Below are 21,943 nucleotides of genomic sequence, written 5' to 3'. Positions count from 1 at the left end.
ATTATCAGAAACTCGCCCCGTGTAGCAGAATATTTGCATGTAACGCGATCCTTTCTCTCTGGCAAATTCGAATTCCAGCATGTATTCTTTCCAGCATCTAATGCTTTCAACACCTGTATTGGTGAATGCAAGATAGGCTACGAGACACATTTCTTTTTTTTTTTTCAATGAATTACGCAAATATTTTACAAAATTGAAAAATAGTTGAAAAACATTTTTTTTAACTCTAAGCAGTGTGTGGCTAAATGCATGTAAGTCTATTGTTTCTTCAATTTAGTTGTTTAAATAAACTGCTGTAGGCAATCCTCTATGAATTTGTACGACCTCTTAGCGAAATAAAGAAAGTGAAATACTTTTTGTAATGTTGTAATGTTTTTTTTTAATAATAATTTATAATAATATTATTTTTTAATATTTAATAATTTTATGCGAGTGAACATGTAGGCTATCACTTTTTTGCCAAAACCTTCCATCTTAGATTATGCTTCCATCTTTTATACTTTATCTCTTCTTATCGTTTTTTTTTTAACTCTTCTGATTTCATAATCAGTTTTTATCATCATTTTATCGCCTGTTATGCCAATTATGCAGTCTAATTGAACTTACAATTAGAATAGGATTTTACATATTTGTCCCGGGGGAGACGAAACGTGACAGGACGGCATAATCATATGGCGAACCACGGCCTCCCGCCTGTATGCAAGTCCATGTCGGGTATCATGACATGGCGTCCAAAACTATACTAACAAGAGAGCTATGCTAAAATAAATGTACACGATGTTGATAACAAAATGTTTTACCATCATTTCCCCTAAAATCATACTATTTTTTTTGAATTTATTAAAATTTTGATGTGAAATTTAGAAAAGGCTATGTTCAAAATGAAAATTGCGCTCGATTCGACGTTTCAATTATATTTGTATGATCAATCAATTTGATTGGAAGAGCCTTGAACTCAGTGCACTGTATTGAATCAATAAATGATATTATTTGTTTAAATGCTATAGAGGTGAACATTTCTAATGTACTGTTACTCTTACGTGTAGCGGAGAAACAAACGAGACCAGGACAGATACACAAACACAGAATACAAGAACATTAATGAATTAAAAAAAAATTGAACAGAAGCTTATTGAACAAACAATGCAAATAAGAATTAAGTTTTTAGAATAATGAGCTACTTTGATGCAATTTTAATTGACAATGATTTGAGACACATATGCTTATTAAACACTGGGAAAAAAACTATGTTCATGCCAATTAGATTGATCTAAATTCTTGATATTGTTTTATTAACATGAATGCAAGTTTGCCACGCATGAATTGCCAAACAAATATGAGCCTGCCTGATTTTCATGTTTGAGCTCGGTTCCTCTCTATTTCATTTCCGTTTATGAACTGTGCTCGCCTGCTCCGTATCTAAGTATTTTTGTCGCGCGAGTTCACTTAGTATATATTAAATCAATATTAAAAGTTTAAGTTTACTAAGTTTAGTATTGTGGACCGGATTTACCAATAGGTCAGGTAGTCTGAAGAGCCTTGGAGTCTTAGATGCCTCGACTTTCAAATCCAAACAGTTATTAGTTTTTAGGTCGTTAATTTTGTAAGGGCTTGTTTAAAATTTCATGAAACTGATATTCGTTTATTTTTCAGGTAAATCAATTGGTGTCCGAAATATTTACCGTTCAAATTTTAGAAGGTTAAAATAATGAATAGTGTCAAACAAATGAAATGGTTTAAATGTAAAACTCTCCCCCTTTATTAATTTTAACACAAAATACAATAATTTAGATTAATTAAACAGTTTTTATTACCGTAATAATGCCTTTATTATTTAAAAAGTTGAGAAAATATCGATATATGGCTATACTAATTATATTTTTAAATATTTCGGACCATTTGTTGTCTCAGATCCGTCTAGTTGGGGAGGAATAGAGAGTTTCGAAATAGATAAAAAGTGGAATTTATCGATAAAGATTGAAAACTTCCGGTCAATGAGGATATACAGCTCAGTGTAAACAATGACATTAAACAACATGATGCGCAACTCCGCCATTTTTGGCCGAAGATCGTATTCGATAGCACGCTCCAATGCACATACTTGACGAGACGAAAACGAGCGGATGTGTGTTGCTTTCAAGGCATAGCACAAATGGTGTTCGAGCCTGCTTCGACAATTGTTGTGGTTTTTAATGATATGTGGAAAATTGAAGGTAAAAATAAATCGGAAAAAGGTAAGGTAAATACTATTGTTGTTTATCACACCCGGGCATCGCACTGTTAAGTACATGCGGGAAAGCCAGCTTTTGTCAAATACTACGAAGTTATTAATTCAGTACGGTACGTAGTTGCCCATTTGCCGAAATTGCATATTTACTTACCCCTTATGGTTTCAAATAGTTCATGCACCTCCATTTAGATTTTTTTAATCAGTGAGGATATATACTTATTGCTGTAACATACTATTGCTCATTCACTTTTATTTGCGTATTGAATCAACGGGTTAACAAGTTCACCTAAAATTTCACTCATACCGGTCCATATTGTATAGTCTGATCTCTCAAGTATTTGGAGCCACGAATGCTTATAATTTTCTGACTAAACCCCTTTATTAGTTGGTTTATATACCAAATTCAGTAAAACATTTTTTACAAAAAACATGAGATATTGGATTTATTAGCTTTTTCATTCTGAATCATATAGACTGCTTTATATATTCTTAACGAAAATTAATACATCTCCTCTCCAACAGATGTGAAAGTTGCGGACAGACCTGTCTAGGCATTGTGAGACTCCTGCAGCACAAGAGGCAATAGCAATAATAGTGAGTATATCAAGCAAGAAATTAGGCCGACATAAAACAAAACTTTCAACTATTCGTCTAACCTCAATTTCCTATTATTTATTCACAGGACAACTGTAGCTGAAGGGGAGATATCAGAAGTCTGGCGACATATCAGTGACAGTTTGATTCCAAGAAATATGATTAGAATACTCCATAAATGTTTGCAATAGAAGAACAACCTATGGAGGAATGCAAAGACATTTGACCCTCCGGTAAAGTTGTGTATGGCCCCTACATCCTGCAGGGCTTGAGGGAAATAACTAAAAATTCCAAAGCGTAAGATTGCATAAGCGGTCTTCTTTGTAAAAAGGCACAAAATATGCCAGACATACTTAAAACAGCTTTGAAAAATGAGGATTACGGTTCACTGACTACACCTGTGTTATATTTGGTTCATCAAATTTTGGTAGTACTATAGAAGAAATTCAGAAAAGGGTATAATCATGATTCATGATAAAATAATGTTATATATTTTGGACAACTTCAATCTAGACCAGGGATGTCAAACTCGCGGCCCCAGAGAACTTCCAGTGCGGCCCTCGAACGCTTAACAATAATTGTAATAGTATTTTGGAATTTTTTTTATTTAAATGTAAAAGATTTTTCAAACCTTTTAAAGTGAAATTGAATATTCACACAGAAAACAATTTACTGAAAGTAGTTGTAGAAAGTTAATTTTTTTTTGTTCACATTTTGACTCAATTAAGAATACACATCAAGCTAGCAAAAGAATACTGAATAAAACACTTGAGTGATTAAATTAAAGTACACGAAGAAGGTGGCATTTTCGAAGAAAATGGGAGTTGCAATATTTCTGCATTTCACAAAATTCTGAAGCACATTGTTTAATTTGTCATATTTCCATCAGTACAATGAAAAACACAATAAGCTCAGCAGTCAATATGACAAATTCGAAGACCAACTCCGAACAGAAAATTTCCATGTGTTTGTATATTAATATAAATATACAACGACTTAGTTACTAAAAATCAATATCAATAATAATTCAAGCAATCCTATGCCATGCAATGTAGCGTGAAATGTCTTGACGAAAAAATCTGTCATTTGTTTTTTTACTGATCTATACATGAAATGATAAAAGTAACTTTTTTGCATTACTGGAATTAATTAAACTTTTGCAAAGATACAGATTAACCCATGATCATGTGACCTCGTTAGTTAGAGTTGGTACTATAAAATCATTTCAGCCTGGCCTTAGTATGCTGGTGACACAAAGAAGATGCCAAACGTCAGGACAAATGTAATTAAAAAAACATTGAGTTTATACTGTAGTATTTTTGTTAATTTTAGGTTCATATATTTAGATTAAGTCATTTTTAGTGTATATATTATTCTTTCCTTAACCAAGGCTTGTTCAAAAATGATTTTGATGGTTGTACATGGAATTTTATGATTTTTTGTAATAAATACAGTAACTTGCAATAATAGTGGAATGCAAATATTAATATGTAATTGCATTTGAAATTAAAGAAAATAATAAAACTTAATCCAACTGATTAGTTGCATCACAATATATGTCACAAACTAAAACTATCTGAAAAATATCTCGCGAGTATACATTATCAAAAACTGGTTGCGGCTCTTTTTACAATTTCCAACATGCAATGCGGCTCTCGAAACCCATGAGTTTGACACCACTGATCTATTCTAGACGATTCAAGCATTGCTTTGGGAAATGATATCACTTCAATTAAATTGAAAAAAAATCTCGCTATATTAAATACAAAACCGTTGCTATCATAAAGGTAAACCAATTCAGCCACTCGGAATATATTGGCCTTCACAAAGCAATGGAGGCAGAATTGAGAGTTCATGAGCTATGAACTTTTGTTCTTTTCTTTGTCTTGAACTTTTCATACTCCACAGCCTCTATTAATTTTTTTTTAATTTTAATTACCATGTGATGGTCATACATACTGTATCTTTGTATTTTCTGTCATGATGTATTATCTCAATGTGTCAAACTTTTAATTAGTGTGTATATTTTGCTTGCAGATGACATGAATGTATTGTCTTGCTTATTACCTCAGCTTGGAGTATTGACAAGAAAAAAGTGCCCGTAAATTACGTAAAAAATGTTTAACTCTTTGATATAATCAGAATTCACATTTAATAGGAATTATAAACAGCCAACAATCAATGAGAATTATATGCAAAATTCCTCAGATTGAATTTGTCTTCTAAAATCCGAGGAAGGCAAAACATATAGGTAGTTTCCATTCACACAAGTCTTTCAAGAAGACTTGCTCGAGACAAACTAAATGAGCATCGTCAGGTGATTGGTAAGGCTGCAAGTTGAATCAGCCCTGCAATCTCCTGCATAGAAGATAATATTAATTAGCGGGCTATGAGCTAAATTCCTAAATTTAGACACAAACCTATCTACGAGGCATTATGTACCAGTAATGTTACCTACGATTAACTGAATATGTGATATGTCTAATAAATTCACCTACTAAAACAAGTTCGATAGGTGCAAACTTTGTGTTATGGAATTGTATCACAGCACCTTTAAGAGAAGTAAAAACAGTTTTGCTGTTTTGTATGACACCCTCTTTAAATGAAATTTCAATGTTTAAGCGCAAACATTAAAATTACTAACTTTGAACTTTGTCATTATCTGCAAAATGTTTCACACAAATCTTTACGCTATCGCGTTTGTAATATTCTCTGATAAAAAAACGTCTATGATGTTCAGAATTACTCTTTACAGCTTGTCTGCCATTCCAGCTTTCCAAATGAGCAAAACTTCTCAGATATAGAGATTATTTTCTTTCGTTACAGGCGCAAAAAGGCAGGTACTACACGTAAAGAAGACGCCGAGTAGCAAAAGCAAGCGGAAAACCGTCGCGAAAGGCGACGAGAAATATGTGCATTGGAGCGTATCATGAAATACAATCTTTCGCATGTAGTCTTATGGAGTGACGTCAGAGTTGCCTATCATGTTGTTTAATGTCATTGGTGTAAAATAACGATGAGTCACACCACACGATGTGTAAGTTCAAAAGTTCAAACAAGTAACCGCATCGTCAACGAACGGTAAATTCGTTGATCATTAATTTTGCTTATAAACTCCGCTGGTTTACAGGCAAGATAGTATAGTAAAGACTTGGTCGTATGCAGTTATGCTGCAGGTGTTCAAAAATTGTGTCGCATCATCTTTGCTGAAAACTAATAAACGGCTGATTGCAGTTCAATCAAGAAGCATGGGAAAACTTGACGGCAAAGTTGCGGTTGTCACAGCATCTACCGAGGGGTGAATATAGGAATACCTGCATACCGGTACCATATTAGTAGCTCCATACCGGTACGGTACCGTACGGTAACTATCGACTGGGTAGTTTAAATTATAAATGCATAAAATGTCTGATCATTTGATTGCCGATCAACACAGTAAAATTGGAGTTACACTGCGTGGATTACCGTAGCAGGTTCCAGGACCAAGGCTGAAGGGGGTTAATCATGTGTGAGAGTTTATCTTAATTCCTCACCGGCCAAACCTGACTGGTAACTTGATGAGAGACATGGAAAAATAGGTGTAAAGTCTGAAAATGGTGTCACATTGCAGTAGTTTTGGGCTTTTATAGTATACTACTACTGCTATGCCTGTATGCCCAATACTGTAATATAAAGTGAATGAATTGGCAGGTATTTCTGCATTTGGTTTTATAAAGTTGCACCCAGATCAATTCAAACATAATGGCCTACTCATGTTTGCACTGTCAGTGTTCAGTAATGTTATCATGCAATAATGCTTAGCACTGTGAGTGTGACATCTTTTGCTTTGACAGGACAAAATTTGCTTTAGTTGAATTGGTATAACAAATAATACTTTCAATAGATATGATATTGCCATCTTGACTATTGACTGAAGAGTAAAATTAAAATACAATTACTATACTTACAGGTTTAGTTATTATTTTTTTGTTTAGAATTGGTCTTGCAATTGCCAAGAAACTAGGAAAAGATGGTGCACATGTTGTTATCAGCAGTCGAAAGCAGAAAAATGTTGACAAAGCATTACAGGAATTAAAAGCAGAAAATCTGAGTGTTTCTGGAATGGTTTGTCATGTTGGTAACGGTGACCACAGAAAAGCTCTTTTTGAAAAAGTAAAAATTGATTTTTATCGTAAAAATAAACAGTTCTGAAATATAAGCATGAGGTTGGAAAACTCAAGACTATCCATATATGGTAGGGGTTTTGATTATATCTGCCATCATGAAACATTCTACCTTGGTCATAGTGTATAATACGGGTCTCATGTACTTTCTTACCTGAATAACTTCTAGTGGGCGTGGCGTAACAATTTTTGGATATATGATTCCTGACCCCCACCTGATGACGTCATCCAAAAATTACGTCACTGCGACGTCACAATAACGAAATACAGCTTGCCAAAGTATAGCGACGGTCTCCCGTAATGGCGCCTACGAGTATGTCAACAAGCTCAAACGTCAGCGACCTCTCTCTTATCGGGGTCGTTGTACAGAGCTCAAAATAAACAAGAATCACAAGCGACTAAATTGTCGCCAAGGAACGTTCACGATATCCCATTCTGACCAATTTCTGTCCAACAATAGCTCATGTATCGTGCTACAATCTAAAATAGAGCGTTATACGATACAACTCTAACCAAGGCTTTAGACAAGCAGAAAATACATGTTATTTTACGCAATGGTTGAAGTTGGGTACCACACACATAAAGACTTATTATTTTATGTCCAGCAATAGCTCATGTATTGTGCTACGATCTATTAATAGGGTGATATACGATACCGCTCTGAGCTAGGCTTTAGACAAACAGAAAGAACATTTAATTCACGCAATGATTGAGGTTAGGTGCCGCAGACATAAAGACTTGTTATTTAATATCCAGAGACTGATCATGTATTGGGCCACATTTTATTAATAGGACGTGGAACCCTTTCACTCTATGCAAGGCTTTAGACAAGCAGAAACCGACATATTAATTTGCCTTAGCGCAATGGATGTAGTTTCTTACCTCGATAACTTATACTTATCTTAGCGTAACAATTTTTGCATATATCATTCCTGACCCTCACCTGACTTCGTCATCCAAAAATTACGTCAATGCGATGTCACAATAACGAAATCGAGCTTGCCCAATAATAGCGACCATAATGCAATCGTGATAAATACGCCTGTGTGTCCGGTATGGGTGTAGTTTCGTACCTCAATAACTTCTAGTTAACTTAGCGTAACAATTTTTGCACGTAATATTCCTGACCCTCACCTGATTTAATCATCAAAAAATTACGTCAATACGACGTCACAATAACGAAATAGAGCTTGCCTAATAATAGCGACGATTACTGGTAATGCCACCTATGGATGTAGTTTCTTACCTCAATAACTTTTAATTATCTTAGCGTAACAATTTTTGCATATAATATTTCTGACCCTCACCTGACTTCATCATCCAAAAATTACGTCAATGCGACTTCACAATAACGAAATAGAGCTTGCCTAATAATAGCGACCATAATGCAATTGTGTTAAATACGCCTGTCTGTCCGCTATGGGTGTAGTTTCATACCTCAATACCTTCTATTAGGCTTAGCGTAACAATTTTTGTATATATGATTCCTGACCCTCACCTGACTTCGTCATCCAAAAATTACGTCACTGCAACGTCACAATCACGAAATAACGCTTGCCCAATAATAGCGACGATTACTAGTAATGCCACCTATGAATGTAGTTTCTTACCTCAATAACTTATACTTATCTTAGCGTAACAATTTTTGCATATAATATTCCTGACCCTCACCTGACTTCGTCATCCAAAAATCATGTCACTGCGACTTCACAATAACGAAATAGAGCTTGCCTAATAATAGCGACCATAATGCAATCGTGATAAATACGCCTGTGTGTCCGCTATGGGTGTAGTTTCTTACCTCAATAACTTCTAGTTAACTTAGCGTAACAATTTTTGCATATATCATTCCTGACCTTCACCTGACTTCGTCATCTAAAAATTACGTCACTGCAACGTCATAATCACGAAATAACGCTTGCCCAATAATAGCGACGATTACTAGTAATGCCACCTATGGATGTAGTTTCTTACCTCAATAACTTCTAGTTAACTTAGCGTAACTATTTTTGCACATAATATTCCTGACCCTGCCCTGACTTTGTCATCCAAAAACTACGTCAATGCGAATTCACAATAACGAAATAGAGCTTGCCTAATAATAGCGACCATAATGCAATCGTGATAAATACGCCTGTGTGTCCGGTATGGGTGTAGTTTCGTACCTCAATAACTTCTAGTTAACTTAGCGTAACAATTTTTGCACGTAATATTCCTGACCCTCACCTGATTTAATCATCAAAAAATTACGTCAATACGACGTCACAATAACGAAATAGAGCTTGCCTAATAATAGCGACGATTACTGGTAATGCCACCTATGGATGTAGTTTCTTACCTCAATAACTTTTAATTATCTTAGCGTAACAATTTTTGCATATAATATTTCTGACCCTCACCTGACTTCATCATCCAAAAATTACGTCAATGCGACTTCACAATAACGAAATAGAGCTTGCCTAATAATAGCGACCATAATGCAATTGTGTTAAATACGCCTGTCTGTCCGCTATGGGTGTAGTTTCATACCTCAATACCTTCTATTAGGCTTAGCGTAACAATTTTTGTATATATGATTCCTGACCCTCACCTGACTTCGTCATCCAAAAATTACGTCACTGCAACGTCACAATCACGAAATAACGCTTGCCCAATAATAGCGACGATTACTAGTAATGCCACCTATGAATGTAGTTTCTTACCTCAATAACTTATACTTATCTTAGCGTAACAATTTTTGCATATAATATTCCTGACCCTCACCTGACTTCGTCATCCAAAAATCATGTCACTGCGACTTCACAATAACGAAATAGAGCTTGCCTAATAATAGCGACCATAATGCAATCGTGATAAATACGCATGTGTGTACGCTATGGGTGTAATTTCTTACCTCAATAACTTCTAGTTAACTTAGCGTAACAATTTTTGCATATATCATTCCTGACCTTCACCTGACTTCGTCATCTAAAAATTACGTCACTGCAACGTCACAATCACGAAATAACGCTTGCCCAATAATAGCGACGATTACTAGTAATGCCACCTATGAATGTAGTTTCTTACCTCAATAACTTATACTTATCTTAGCGTAACAATTTTTGCATATAATATTCCTGACCCTCACCTGACTTCGTCATCAAAAAATTACGTCAATGCGAATTCACAATAACGAAATAGAGCTTGCCTGATATTAGCGACCATAATGCAATCGTGATAAATACGCCTGTGTGTCCGCTATGGGTGTAGTTTCTTACCTCAATAACTTCTAGTTAACTTAGCGTAACAATTTTTGCATATAATATTCCTGACCCTCGCCTGACTTCGTCATCAAAAAATTACGTCAATGCGAATTCACAATAACGAAATAGAGCTTGCCTGATAATAGCGACCATAATGCAATCGTGATAAATACGCCTGTGTGTCCGCTATGGGTGTAGTTTCTTACCTCAATAACTTCTAGTTAACTTAGCGTAACAATTTTTGCATATAATATTCCTGACCCTCACCTGACTTCGTCATCAAAAAATTACGTCAATGCGAATTCACAATAACGAAATAGAGCTTGCCTAATAATAGCGACCATAATGCAATCGTGATAAATACGCCTGTCTGTCCGCTATGAGTGTAGTTTCATACCTCAATACCTTCTGTTAGGCTTAGCGTAACAATTTTTGTATATATGATTCCTGACCCTCATCTGACTTCGTCATCCAAAAATTACGTCACTGCAACGTCACAATCACGAAATAACGCTTGCCCAATAATAGCGACGTTATTCGTAATGGCACCTATGGATGTAGTTTCCTACCTCCATAACTTCTAGTTAACTTAGCGTAACAATTTTTGCATATATCATTGCTGACCCTCACCTGACTTCGTCATCCAAAAAGTACGTCACAGAAACGTCACAATCACGAAATACGGCTTGCACAATAATAGCGACGATATTCGTAATGACACCTATGGATGCAGTTTCGTACCTCAATTACCTATAGTTAACTTAGCGTAACAATTTTTGCATATAATATTCCTGACCCTCACCTGACTTCGTCATCAAAAAATTACGCCAATGCGACGTCACAGTAACAAAATAGAGCTGATGACCCGTAATGGCGTCTGCGACTACGTTAACAAACTCAGTGAGGGCAGCGGCCTCCCTACCACACACACATAAGGAGGGACTTGTTATTTTATGTCCAGCCATAGATCATGTATTGGGCTACAATATATTAATATGGCGTTACACGATATCACTCTAAGCAGGGCTTTAGACAAGCAGAAACGGACATATTAATTTACGTCCACATTATATGGGTGTATTTTGTATTGTGCCACCATTTATCAGTGAGGTTTATATTTTAATTTGTTTTTTGTAAACTATACATTTTGGATAAGATAGTCCGGCAGAATCGGGCCTTAACATTGTTTTGGGACATAAAGTTTTTTTTTGTTGCTTAGATATAATGTATGTGACATATATAATGATACCCAGGTGGGTGTGGAGTAATGTTGAGCAATTTTTTTTAAGTGGATTTAAAGTATTCGGTCCAAGATGACGCACATCCTGAACCCTAACCTGGTAACCACACAGGTTGAGTTCAGGTTGTGCGCCATCTTGGTACAAATACTTCAAGAGCGCCTTTTTGTTAAAAACAATCATTTCATAACTACATGGTTTAGGTTTGCATACATAGTAACATTGAATCTCCTTACAATGTCAGAAATTCAATTTTAGTAGAATAAATGGTAGTTTATTTCACTAATACAAGCCAAGATCCATCGACAGCATCTAGCCACTTTCTATTGCGCTCTTCAAACTACATCTGGCATTTCGTTTTCCTAGTTTAAGCTTAGGGACTTGTGAAATATTTTATTAGTTGAATTGGATTGGAATATTTGACCTCGTCTTTCACTCCGAACAAGGCCATGTAATACCATCCACTGGTATCTAAAGATGTGTAACGTGTTTTCTTTTGGAAGAACCGCAACCTTTCAGTGCTGCATTGACTTTGGCAAAATTAATATATCCTTGTGGAGATAGAAGGTATGCGTATGCGAAACCGAGATGTGCACCTGTTATGCCAACATAGTTGAGTCAAACGTTTTGAATACTAGTACATCACACGCATTTTCCTGCGTGCTTCGGTTGTACGTGGTAACGCGCACATGCATCAAATTCCATTTGATTATTGAGCTATAGGTTTTTGACGAGCTTTTGTGTATGATTTCATTCCATAGAATTTGTATGCTGTTCTAAAGAATACTAGTTTCAGCTTTTTCATTCATTCAAACCGCGTGTTGAAAGTAAGTTTTGTAATATTGCGGGTTGGTTTCCAACATCCTTAAATCGGTGATGCCAGTAAATCTTTAATACAAAAAGATCAGTAACATCTGCAATAAAAACAGCAGTACCCACTCAAATGACAGCTAGGGGATGGATACTCTTAGTATCTGCTCCATCGTGTGCCTCTTACAGTCTTACCAGTTTACATGAGTGCCAATTGGTATCTAAGCTCAGCCAGAGACAAAAAGTTTCGGACTGCAGTTGGCGTGACAAAATGTTTTTAAATATATATTCTACAATAAGATTATTTGATTGCATACTACTGAAAGTTCCGCCTTATATGTCTTTTCCCATTGAACTATTCCTTTACTGATATTCGATAATATGACGCTCATCTGACATAGTTCTTAAAGTGTGTAGATGGGTACAATCTTTTCCACGCTGTTCAGATGTTAATGCGCGAATATATATAAGAATTGCTAATATTGGTTTGTAATGCGATGAAATCCCATCTTAGCATTTCTGCCTCTCGCAATTGCTGCGTATACTTATCGGGGAAGTTCTGTGGCGTGGTTATCAAATGGAAAAACAAACATGGGAGTATTTTTTCTACTTCTCTACTACTATCAAACCTTGACATTTTGTGAAAACTTTTTTCCATGCAACCTTTTTTAAAACATCCCCAACAACCACAATTACTTCTGTTATTAAACTTCCGAAACAAACACATAAAATCATCAACAGATGAATATCACCAAGTAGATATTGCTGAATTGATCTTTATTTTACCATTTTGCATGTAATTCTTTTTGGTAAACCTGTTATCTATCGTAAATACAGCACATTTGACAATGTTGTAGTGTGACTATTTTAGCCTCACATTTTTGATATTTGTAGTTAGAGCTCTTGGGGCTCTGTCAAACAAAGTTACATACAAAATATTGGTTGTAAATTGCAAAACATGATCATGTTGTTGGAATAACTTGGCATTTTACCACCCGTATATCATTCATTGTTGAGAATATTAATAAAATCATAAAATTTAAAAATCCGTTTTCGTGAAATTTTTGTTGTAGCTGAATTCCAGGGACAGCATGACAACAGGCAAGAGAAGCACGGTCGCCTCTTTTAGTTTATGACAGGGTTTCTTGAAAGGGGACCCCGTCCTCCTTGGAGGCGCTGATCGGTTATCTGGGAGCACGAACAAACAGATGGAAATGCGAATACATAATAACAATGTATTTTTATAGAAGAGAAGAAGCAAAAGTGTTGAGAGTCTCTGGTAGTTTGAAAAGCATTGGCATGGAACATAAGAATGAACTACATTCTTTCCCAGGGATATATCATAAAATGTAGCAATTTTCTCATTCTTGTTCTCGTGATATCATTATCTTTCACTGCGTCGTCGTGATCATCCCGCTGCATAACAATTCTCGCCAACAAATAATTGACTGTTCTCCACTGGGTATATATCCACTTGAACCACTGGCGACTATATTAGCAGGCTTGTACTGTTAATTGCAACAAAAAACGGGTATTTTGAAATAGTACTCTTTATTTTACGCGTATGTTTCGACAGTATTTCCATATACTGTATATGGGTCGCGACCCAAAGCTGGGCTCAACAAATACCTAGAAGATATCGATTTTATTTCCTAGTAAATTTGGTGCTTGCGTAGTTTGTGCACCAAGATTGCGCACAACCTGAACATAGTATTGTAACAGGCTATGCTTCAGGTTGTGCGTCATTATGATGCACAGATTTGACAAAAAACACTAATACAAATATCGAGCCGTAAAAAAGTGCTCAAGGCTGCAAACGCCACACCCATGTAGAAATGATGGGCAATGACCCCAAGATGAATAATCACAAATAAAAAAAACTTTATGTCTGAAATCAAACTTGGGCCAAAAAGGTCCCCTTATCTGCCGGACTAAGACTTTGGATAAGAAACAGGCATATTAATTTACGGTCCCCCAATGAGTGTAGTGCCACATATACAAAGGCAAATATTTTACGGATCTTGACATTCTATCCCTATAGTCGGATTCGGGAGACTTTTGGCACAGGGTACTCAGATTCTCTAAAAGGACAATGAAAATATTTGAGACAGACGTGTGAATAATTATGCACTACTTTAATGTGTGCTGTATTTGTGATTTCCATTTTACTCCCATTTCTCTGCGCGACTATGACATAGCCATTTTACTTGTTCTGATTAAAATTTGGCTTTGTTTGGTGCCTATTTCAATTTTGAAAAGCGCTATAATTTTATAGAACACCCACGTTCTGAATCCACGTCCCACGTGAACGAATGCTTAATTATCGTTTGCGCTTGAAGTCGAATCCATTCCAAATTTCAACAGTTAGAAAATTGAAGAGCCTATAAATATGATCCTCTTTCATCCTTTTTCACATTTCCCCTGAATTACTTGGAGATCAAATACTATACCACTTCCTCCACTATGTCAAATTTCTGTTAACCAATTTTAGCGAGCGAGTGTTCAAAGATCGGTATGAGAACAGAAAACATTTTTCTTAATATTTCGCTGTTAGTGAACCGCAAGATGAAAAAGTTCTGGAAACATTGTAGTGGTATTAACATTTGAAGGATCTTAAGCCGATGGTTTTTGTTGTAAACGGGTACATCAAAGAAATGGATTTAGATATAGTCTATCTGGCGATCATCAGACCTAATTGGTACTTTTTCCGGGTTGATTTACCGTATTATTCTTCAGTTTATTAATACAGACTGCTAAATTAAATATAGAATGACCGGATTTCAATATTGCTTTTATTGCGAAATCAACTTGAAAATATAAATAGTTTTTGGGACAATAAAAAATATACGGTAATCCCACTACGTGTTAGAAAATGACTCTAACAGAGATGTATCAGAGAACTAGCAGGCGATAGTGCATGCAGGAAGGATCTTTAAATGAGGCGGGGTTAAAATTCGAAATTTCCGAATCAATCTCCGTGATTACATGCTTGTCTTACACTTGCACAGTGTGTCCCACATTCGAGACGATTGTCTTTCTTCCCGAACATTAAAAAAGTTGACTTTTCAGCGTATAACGATTTATCTGTCTAGTAAAATTTAGTTGTGCTCAACGTAACTCGAAATTGTATCGACTTACGACAAAATGAAGTTATGGACATAGGAAACTACACGGACAACGTGAACTTAAATCAATATGTCCGCTTCTGCTTGTTTAAAGACTTGCTTGGAGTGATATCGTATACCGCCCTATTAGTAGATTGTAGCACATTACATAATCTATCGCTGGGCATAAAATAACAAATCTTTATGTGTGTGGTATCCAACTTCAACCATTGCGTGAATTAATATGTTCTTTCTGCTTGTCTAAAGCCTCACATAGAGTACTATCGTAAAACGCCCTAATAATAACTAACAGCACAATGCATAACCTGTTGCTGGATAATATAAAATACCAAATCTTTAGGTGTGTGTGGTCGTGAGGTGGCGGGCCTCATTGAGTTTGTTAACATAATCGACGACGCCATTGAGGGTGATCAGCTCTATTTCGTTATTGTGACGTCGCAGTGGCGTAATTTTTGGATGACGAAGTCAGGTGAGGGTCAGGAATGATATATGCAAAAATTGTTACGCTAAGTTAACTAGAAGTTATTGAGGTAAGAAACTACACCCATAGCGGACACACAGGCGTATTTATCACGATTGCATTATGGTCGCTATTATCAGGCAAGCTCTATTTCGTTATTGTGAATTCGCATTGACGTAATTTTTTGATGACGAAGTCAGGTGAGGGTCAGGAATATTATATGCAAAAATTGTTACGCTAAGTTAACTAGAAGTTATTGAGGTAAGAAACTACACCCATAGCGGACACACAGGCGTATTTATCACGATTGCATTATGGTCGCTATTATTAGGCAAGCTCTATTTCGTTATTGTGAAGTCGCAGTGACATAATTTTTGGATGACGAAGTCAGGTGAGGGTCAGGAATATTATATGCAAAAATTGTTACGCTAAGTTAACTAGAAGTTATGGAGGTAAGAAACTACATCCATAGGTGCCATTACGAATAACGTCGCTATTATTGGGCAAGCGTTATTTCGTGATTGTGACGTTGCAGTGACGTAATTATTGGATGACGAAGTCGGGTGAGGGTCAGGAATCTTATATACCAAAATTTTTACGCTAAGCCTAATAGAAGTTATTGAGGTACGAAACTACACCCATAGCGGACACACAGGCGTATTTATCACGATTGCATTATGGTCGCTATTATTAGGCAAGCTCTATTTCGTTATTGTGAATTCGCATTGACGTAGTTTTTGGATGACAAAGTCAGGGCAGGGTCAGGAATATTATGTGCAAAAATAGTTACGCTAAGTTAACTAGAAGTTATTGAGGTAAGAAACTACATCCATAGGTGGCATTACTAGTAATCGTCGCTATTATTGGGCAAGCGTTATTTCGTGATTGTGACGTTGCAGTGACGTAATTTTTAGATGACGAAGTCAGGTGAAGGTCAGGAATGATATATGCAAAAATTGTTACGCTAAGTTAACTAGAAGTTATTGAGGTAAGAAATTACACCCATAGCGTACACACATGCGTATTTATCACGATTGCATTATGGTCGCTATTATTAGGCAAGCTCTATTTCGTTATTGTGAAGTCGCAGTGACATGATTTTTGGATGACGAAGTCAGGTGAGGGTCAGGAATATTATATGCAAAAATTGTTACGCTAAGATAAGTATAAGTTATTGAGGTAAGAAACTACATTCATAGGTGGCATTACTAGTAATCGTCGCTATTATTGGGCAAGCGTTATTTCGTGATTGTGACGTTGCAGTGACGTAATTTTTGGATGACGAAGTCAGGTGAGGGTCAGGAATCATATATACAAAAATTGTTACGCTAAGCCTAATAGAAGGTATTGAGGTATGAAACTACACCCATAGCGGACAGACAGGCGTATTTAACACAATTGCATTATGGTCGCTATTATTAGGCAAGCTCTATTTCGTTATTGTGAAGTCGCATTGACGTAATTTTTGGATGATGAAGTCAGGTGAGGGTCAGAAATATTATATGCAAAAATTGTTACGCTAAGATAATTAAAAGTTATTGAGGTAAGAAACTACATCCATAGGTGGCATTACCAGTAATCGTCGCTATTATTAGGCAAGCTCTATTTCGTTATTGTGACGTCGTATTGACGTAATTTTTTGATGATTAAATCAGGTGAGGGTCAGGAATATTACGTGCAAAAATTGTTACGCTAAGTTAACTAGAAGTTATTGAGGTACGAAACTACACCCATACCGGACACACAGGCGTATTTATCACGATTGCATTATGGTCGCTATTATTAGGCAAGCTCTATTTCGTTATTGTGAATTCGCATTGACGTAGTTTTTGGATGACAAAGTCAGGGCAGGGTCAGGAATATTATGTGCAAAAATAGTTACGCTAAGTTAACTAGAAGTTATTGAGGTAAGAAACTACATCCATAGGTGGCATTACTAGTAATCGTCGCTATTATTGGGCAAGCGTTATTTCGTGATTATGACGTTGCAGTGACGTAATTTTTAGATGACGAAGTCAGGTGAAGGTCAGGAATGATATATGCAAAAATTGTTACGCTAAGTTAACTAGAAGTTATTGAGGTAAGAAATTACACCCATAGCGTACACACATGCGTATTTATCACGATTGCATTATGGTCGCTATTATTAGGCAAGCTCTATTTCGTTATTGTGAAGTCGCAGTGACATGATTTTTGGATGACGAAGTCAGGTGAGGGTCAGGAATATTATATGCAAAAATTGTTACGCTAAGATAAGTATAAGTTATTGAGGTAAGAAACTACATTCATAGGTGGCATTACTAGTAATCGTCGCTATTATTGGGCAAGCGTTATTTCGTGATTGTGACGTTGCAGTGACGTAATTTTTGGATGACGAAGTCAGGTGAGGGTCAGGAATCATATATACAAAAATTGTTACGCTAAGCCTAATAGAAGGTATTGAGGTATGAAACTACACCCATAGCGGACAGACAGGCGTATTTAACACAATTGCATTATGGTCGCTATTATTAGGCAAGCTCTATTTCGTTATTGTGAAGTCGCATTGACGTAATTTTTGGATGATGAAGTCAGGTGAGGGTCAGAAATATTATATGCAAAAATTGTTACGCTAAGATAATTAAAAGTTATTGAGGTAAGAAACTACATCCATAGGTGGCATTACCAGTAATCGTCGCTATTATTAGGCAAGCTCTATTTCGTTATTGTGACGTCGTATTGACGTAATTTTTTGATGATTAAATCAGGTGAGGGTCAGGAATATTACGTGCAAAAATTGTTACGCTAAGTTAACTAGAAGTTATTGAGGTACGAAACTACACCCATACCGGACACACAGGCGTATTTATCACGATTGCATTATGGTCGCTATTATTGGGCAAGCTCGATTTCGTTATTGTGACATCGCATTGACGTAATTTTTGGATGACGAAGTCAGGTGAGGGTCAGGAATGATATATGCAAAAATTGTTACGCTAAGATAAGTATAAGTTATCGAGGTAAGAAACTACATCCATTGCGCTAAGGCAAATTAATATGTCGGTTTCTGCTTGTCTAAAGCCTTGCATAGAGTGAAAGGGTTCCACGTCCTATTAATAAAATGTGGCCCAATACATGATCAGTCTCTGGATATTAAATAACAAGTCTTTATGTCTGCGGCACCTAACCTCAATCATTGCGTGAATTAAATGTTCTTTCTGTTTGTCTAAAGCCTAGCTCAGAGCGGTATCGTATATCACCCTATTAATAGATCGTAGCACAATACATGAGCTATTGCTGGACATAAAATAATAAGTCTTTATGTGTGTGGTACCCAACTTCAACCATTGCGTAAAATAACATGTATTTTCTGCTTGTCTAAAGCCTTGGTTAGAGTTGTATCGTATAACGCTCTATTTTAGATTGTAGCACGATACATGAGCTATTGTTGGACAGAAATTGGTCAGAATGGGATATCGTGAACGTTCCTTGGCGACAATTTAGTCGCTTGTGATTCTTGTTTATTTTGAGCTCTGTACAACGACCCCGATAAGAGAGAGGTCGCTGACGTTTGAGCTTGTTGACATACTCGTAGGCGCCATTACGGGAGACCGTCGCTATACTTTGGCAAGCTGTATTTCGTTATTGTGACGTCGCAGTGACGTAATTTTTGGATGACGTCATCAGGTGGGGGTCAGGAATCATATATCCAAAAATTGTTACGCCACGCCCACTAGAAGTTATTCAGGTAAGAAAGTACATGAGACCCGTATAATACAAGGTAATTACTTTCCTCTAACCACTAAAAAATGCATATTAATAATTTTCTTTTGCTGGTATACACTGTTTGAAATTTCTTCCTATTCACAGGCTGTTTCTGATTTTGGTGGTCTGGACATTCTTGTATCAAATGCAGCTGTGAACCCTTATTTTGGGACATTGATCACTGTAAGTTTATAGATTATATACAATAATATGTTTCCAACTTTTTTTTTCTTACTGAGAACTTTACTTTATAGACACCTGAGCAAGCATTTGACAAAATCATGGAAATAAATGTAAAAGCAGCATATTTGCTTGTGAAAGAAGCAGCACCTTATATGGAGAAAAGAGGGTATAATTTTTTTTCACAAAATCTTGTATATAATCAATATGTTTGAACAGTAAAGCCTACTATTAAACCGTTTTGCTGACTGTGATAATGTTTGTATATATGGTTTTTTGTTTGGAAGGAATCGAAAACATAAAAATCTAAAAATCATTGCGATTTTGCAAATCAAGACTAAATTAGTTTGCAAAAGTTTTGCATTGAATATTTATCAGTTAAATAAATATAGGATGTTCATCCTCAGTAAAGTTCATAAAGTATAATTAAAATTCATAATGTGATTCAATCATATCTTTCTAATTGCAAATCAAAGTTATGCTTCAGATTTTCACCTTTACATCTATGATAAATTGTATTGTTTTATGTCTAGCAAAGGCTCAATTGTATTGGTGTCATCGATCGGTGGTTTAGTACCATTTTCTATGTTGGGAGCATACTCAATAAGCAAGACTGCTTTGTTAGGTAAGAAAGAATGTCAGGAACATGGATGCATATATATAATCCAAATCACCATTAATTTAAAGGCCTCCTCAGTAGAGTCATTTTAAATTTATTGTTAACCATACCAGGCCATTAAATATGTATTGATTTGATAAATTCATTCCACTAACCCAGGGGTGGGCAACATACGACCCGTGGGCCGGGTCCGGCCCACGACGAGATTGTGACCGGCCCGCAGACTGTACATCAGTACATTATGATATTACATTATTACACTTTTGGTACATTATGATAAATTCATTATGTGTTTTTGGTCTCTAATTTTAGTAAAGTTTGAACTTTACTTTAAACGCGATTTATAATTTACTTTCTTGCATTAGCGAATAAATATGCGATTAATATATTGAATACTATTCATGTTATAATCCGGCCCAGCGAGGACTTTATTTTCCCACATCTGGCCCGCCGACTAGAGAAGTTGCCCACCCCTGCACTAACCTATTACAATCTGGTCTGTCTTCTTTGTCTAGGTATGAACAAGGTTCTTTCGAGTGAGCTGGCACCAAATAATATTAGGGTTAACTGCATAGCACCAGGCATCATCAAGACAAAGTTTAGTGGAGCGGTAATAATATTTTTATACATTACCATTGTTTTGTTGATTAAGTTGATTTAAAAACAAATCTTCAATTTGTCGTATGAATGCATGCTTTATATATTTGCAGCTGTGGACTTCACCCGAGCAAAAAGAGATTATAGAATCAACTAACCCAATGAATAGGTGAGATATCGGCCATTTTCTTATATACTCCAACAGGTTTTACCTACCAGCAGCAATACTTTATTGCCTTTCACACAGGTTTTCTTCAGCTTCTAGTTGAAAATCTAGCAGTTGTTGCTTTTAAGTTTTGTTGAGTGTTTTGGGGGAAAAGTTGATTACGCTTCACTATTGAAGAGATGGGTGGTGTGCATGCATGAAATGGAAATGTAATTCACTGCGCCTTATTTTGATTGATACATGGATATTTATATCGACACAATGATTAAGAGGTTGTCATTGAATATTTGCCAACTCCGCTTCCTATTTTTACAGGCTTGGTGAACCAGATGAATGTGCCGGTATTGTTTCTTTCCTATGCTCAGAAGAAGCTTCTTTTATAACTGGAGAAACGATTGTTATAGCAGGAGGAGCTCAGTCCAGACTCTGAAGTTACATTTTTTGTAGATATATGCAAACTTTAATTTATCTTTTGATTTAAAATCATTTTTATAATCTTAATCCTCAATCTCCAATTTCTGCAATACCTCCATGTGATTATTTTTTGTTGCTTCCATCCCTGCTTTCCTTTGCAACGGTTGAAATGTATACAAATATAGAGTAATAACACCACGATTCAAACAATGAACTTGGCGTCAAACGGAGGAAATTTAACTGGTATAATGCTTAAAGTAACTGTTAGGACCCATACGCTTCGCAGGGACATGCTCCCTTGTGCCTAACTGAAACTGTTCGGGCTCACACGCTCACTTGTTCTTACTTTTTTGTACGGTTA

The 21,943-nt window shown here is 36.0% G+C and overlaps 1 protein-coding gene and 1 long non-coding RNA gene across 2 annotated transcripts; both read left to right on the top strand.

Moving 5' to 3' along the window:
* Window positions 1-2,765: 2,765 nt before the first annotated feature.
* On the top strand, window positions 2,766-5,827 carry LOC144428285 (uncharacterized). The gene is made up of 3 exons (XR_013478244.1): window positions 2,766-2,824; window positions 2,913-3,057; window positions 4,862-5,827. It is a non-coding gene; the product is annotated as an uncharacterized LOC144428285 (long non-coding RNA).
* A 78-nt stretch (window positions 5,828-5,905) lies between these two features.
* Window positions 5,906-21,694, top strand: LOC120338305 (dehydrogenase/reductase SDR family member 4-like). The gene is made up of 8 exons (XM_039406286.2): window positions 5,906-6,122; window positions 6,799-6,976; window positions 19,712-19,789; window positions 19,861-19,955; window positions 20,320-20,411; window positions 20,921-21,015; window positions 21,116-21,171; window positions 21,484-21,694. Exons 1-8 carry the CDS (start codon window positions 5,992-5,994, stop codon window positions 21,596-21,598), a joined length of 840 nt encoding a protein of 279 aa, XP_039262220.2. The 5' UTR covers window positions 5,906-5,991; the 3' UTR covers window positions 21,599-21,694.
* The last annotated feature ends 249 nt before the right edge of the window (window positions 21,695-21,943 follow it).

Source organism: Styela clava, chromosome 10 (genome assembly GCF_964204865.1).
Source record: "Styela clava chromosome 10, kaStyClav1.hap1.2, whole genome shotgun sequence".
Lineage (NCBI taxonomy): Eukaryota > Metazoa > Chordata > Ascidiacea > Stolidobranchia > Styelidae > Styela > Styela clava.
The sequence above is the reverse complement of the archived record's forward strand: the minus strand, read 5'-3'. Positions and strand labels throughout refer to the sequence as shown.

What these genes read in the sequence shown, in the direction of transcription:
- LOC120338305 (XM_039406286.2), top strand. Translation starts at nt 5,992, where the DNA reads ATGCTGCAGGTGTTCAAAAATTGTGTCGCATCATCTTTGCTGAAAACT. An exon ending in GAAAAGCTCTTTTTGAAAAA is followed by an intron (nt 6,977 to 19,711) that starts GTAAAAATTGAT and finishes TCCTATTCACAG; the next exon opens with GCTGTTTCTGATTTTGGTGG. An exon ending in AGACAAAGTTTAGTGGAGCG is followed by an intron (nt 21,016 to 21,115) that starts GTAATAATATTT and finishes ATATATTTGCAG; the next exon opens with CTGTGGACTTCACCCGAGCA.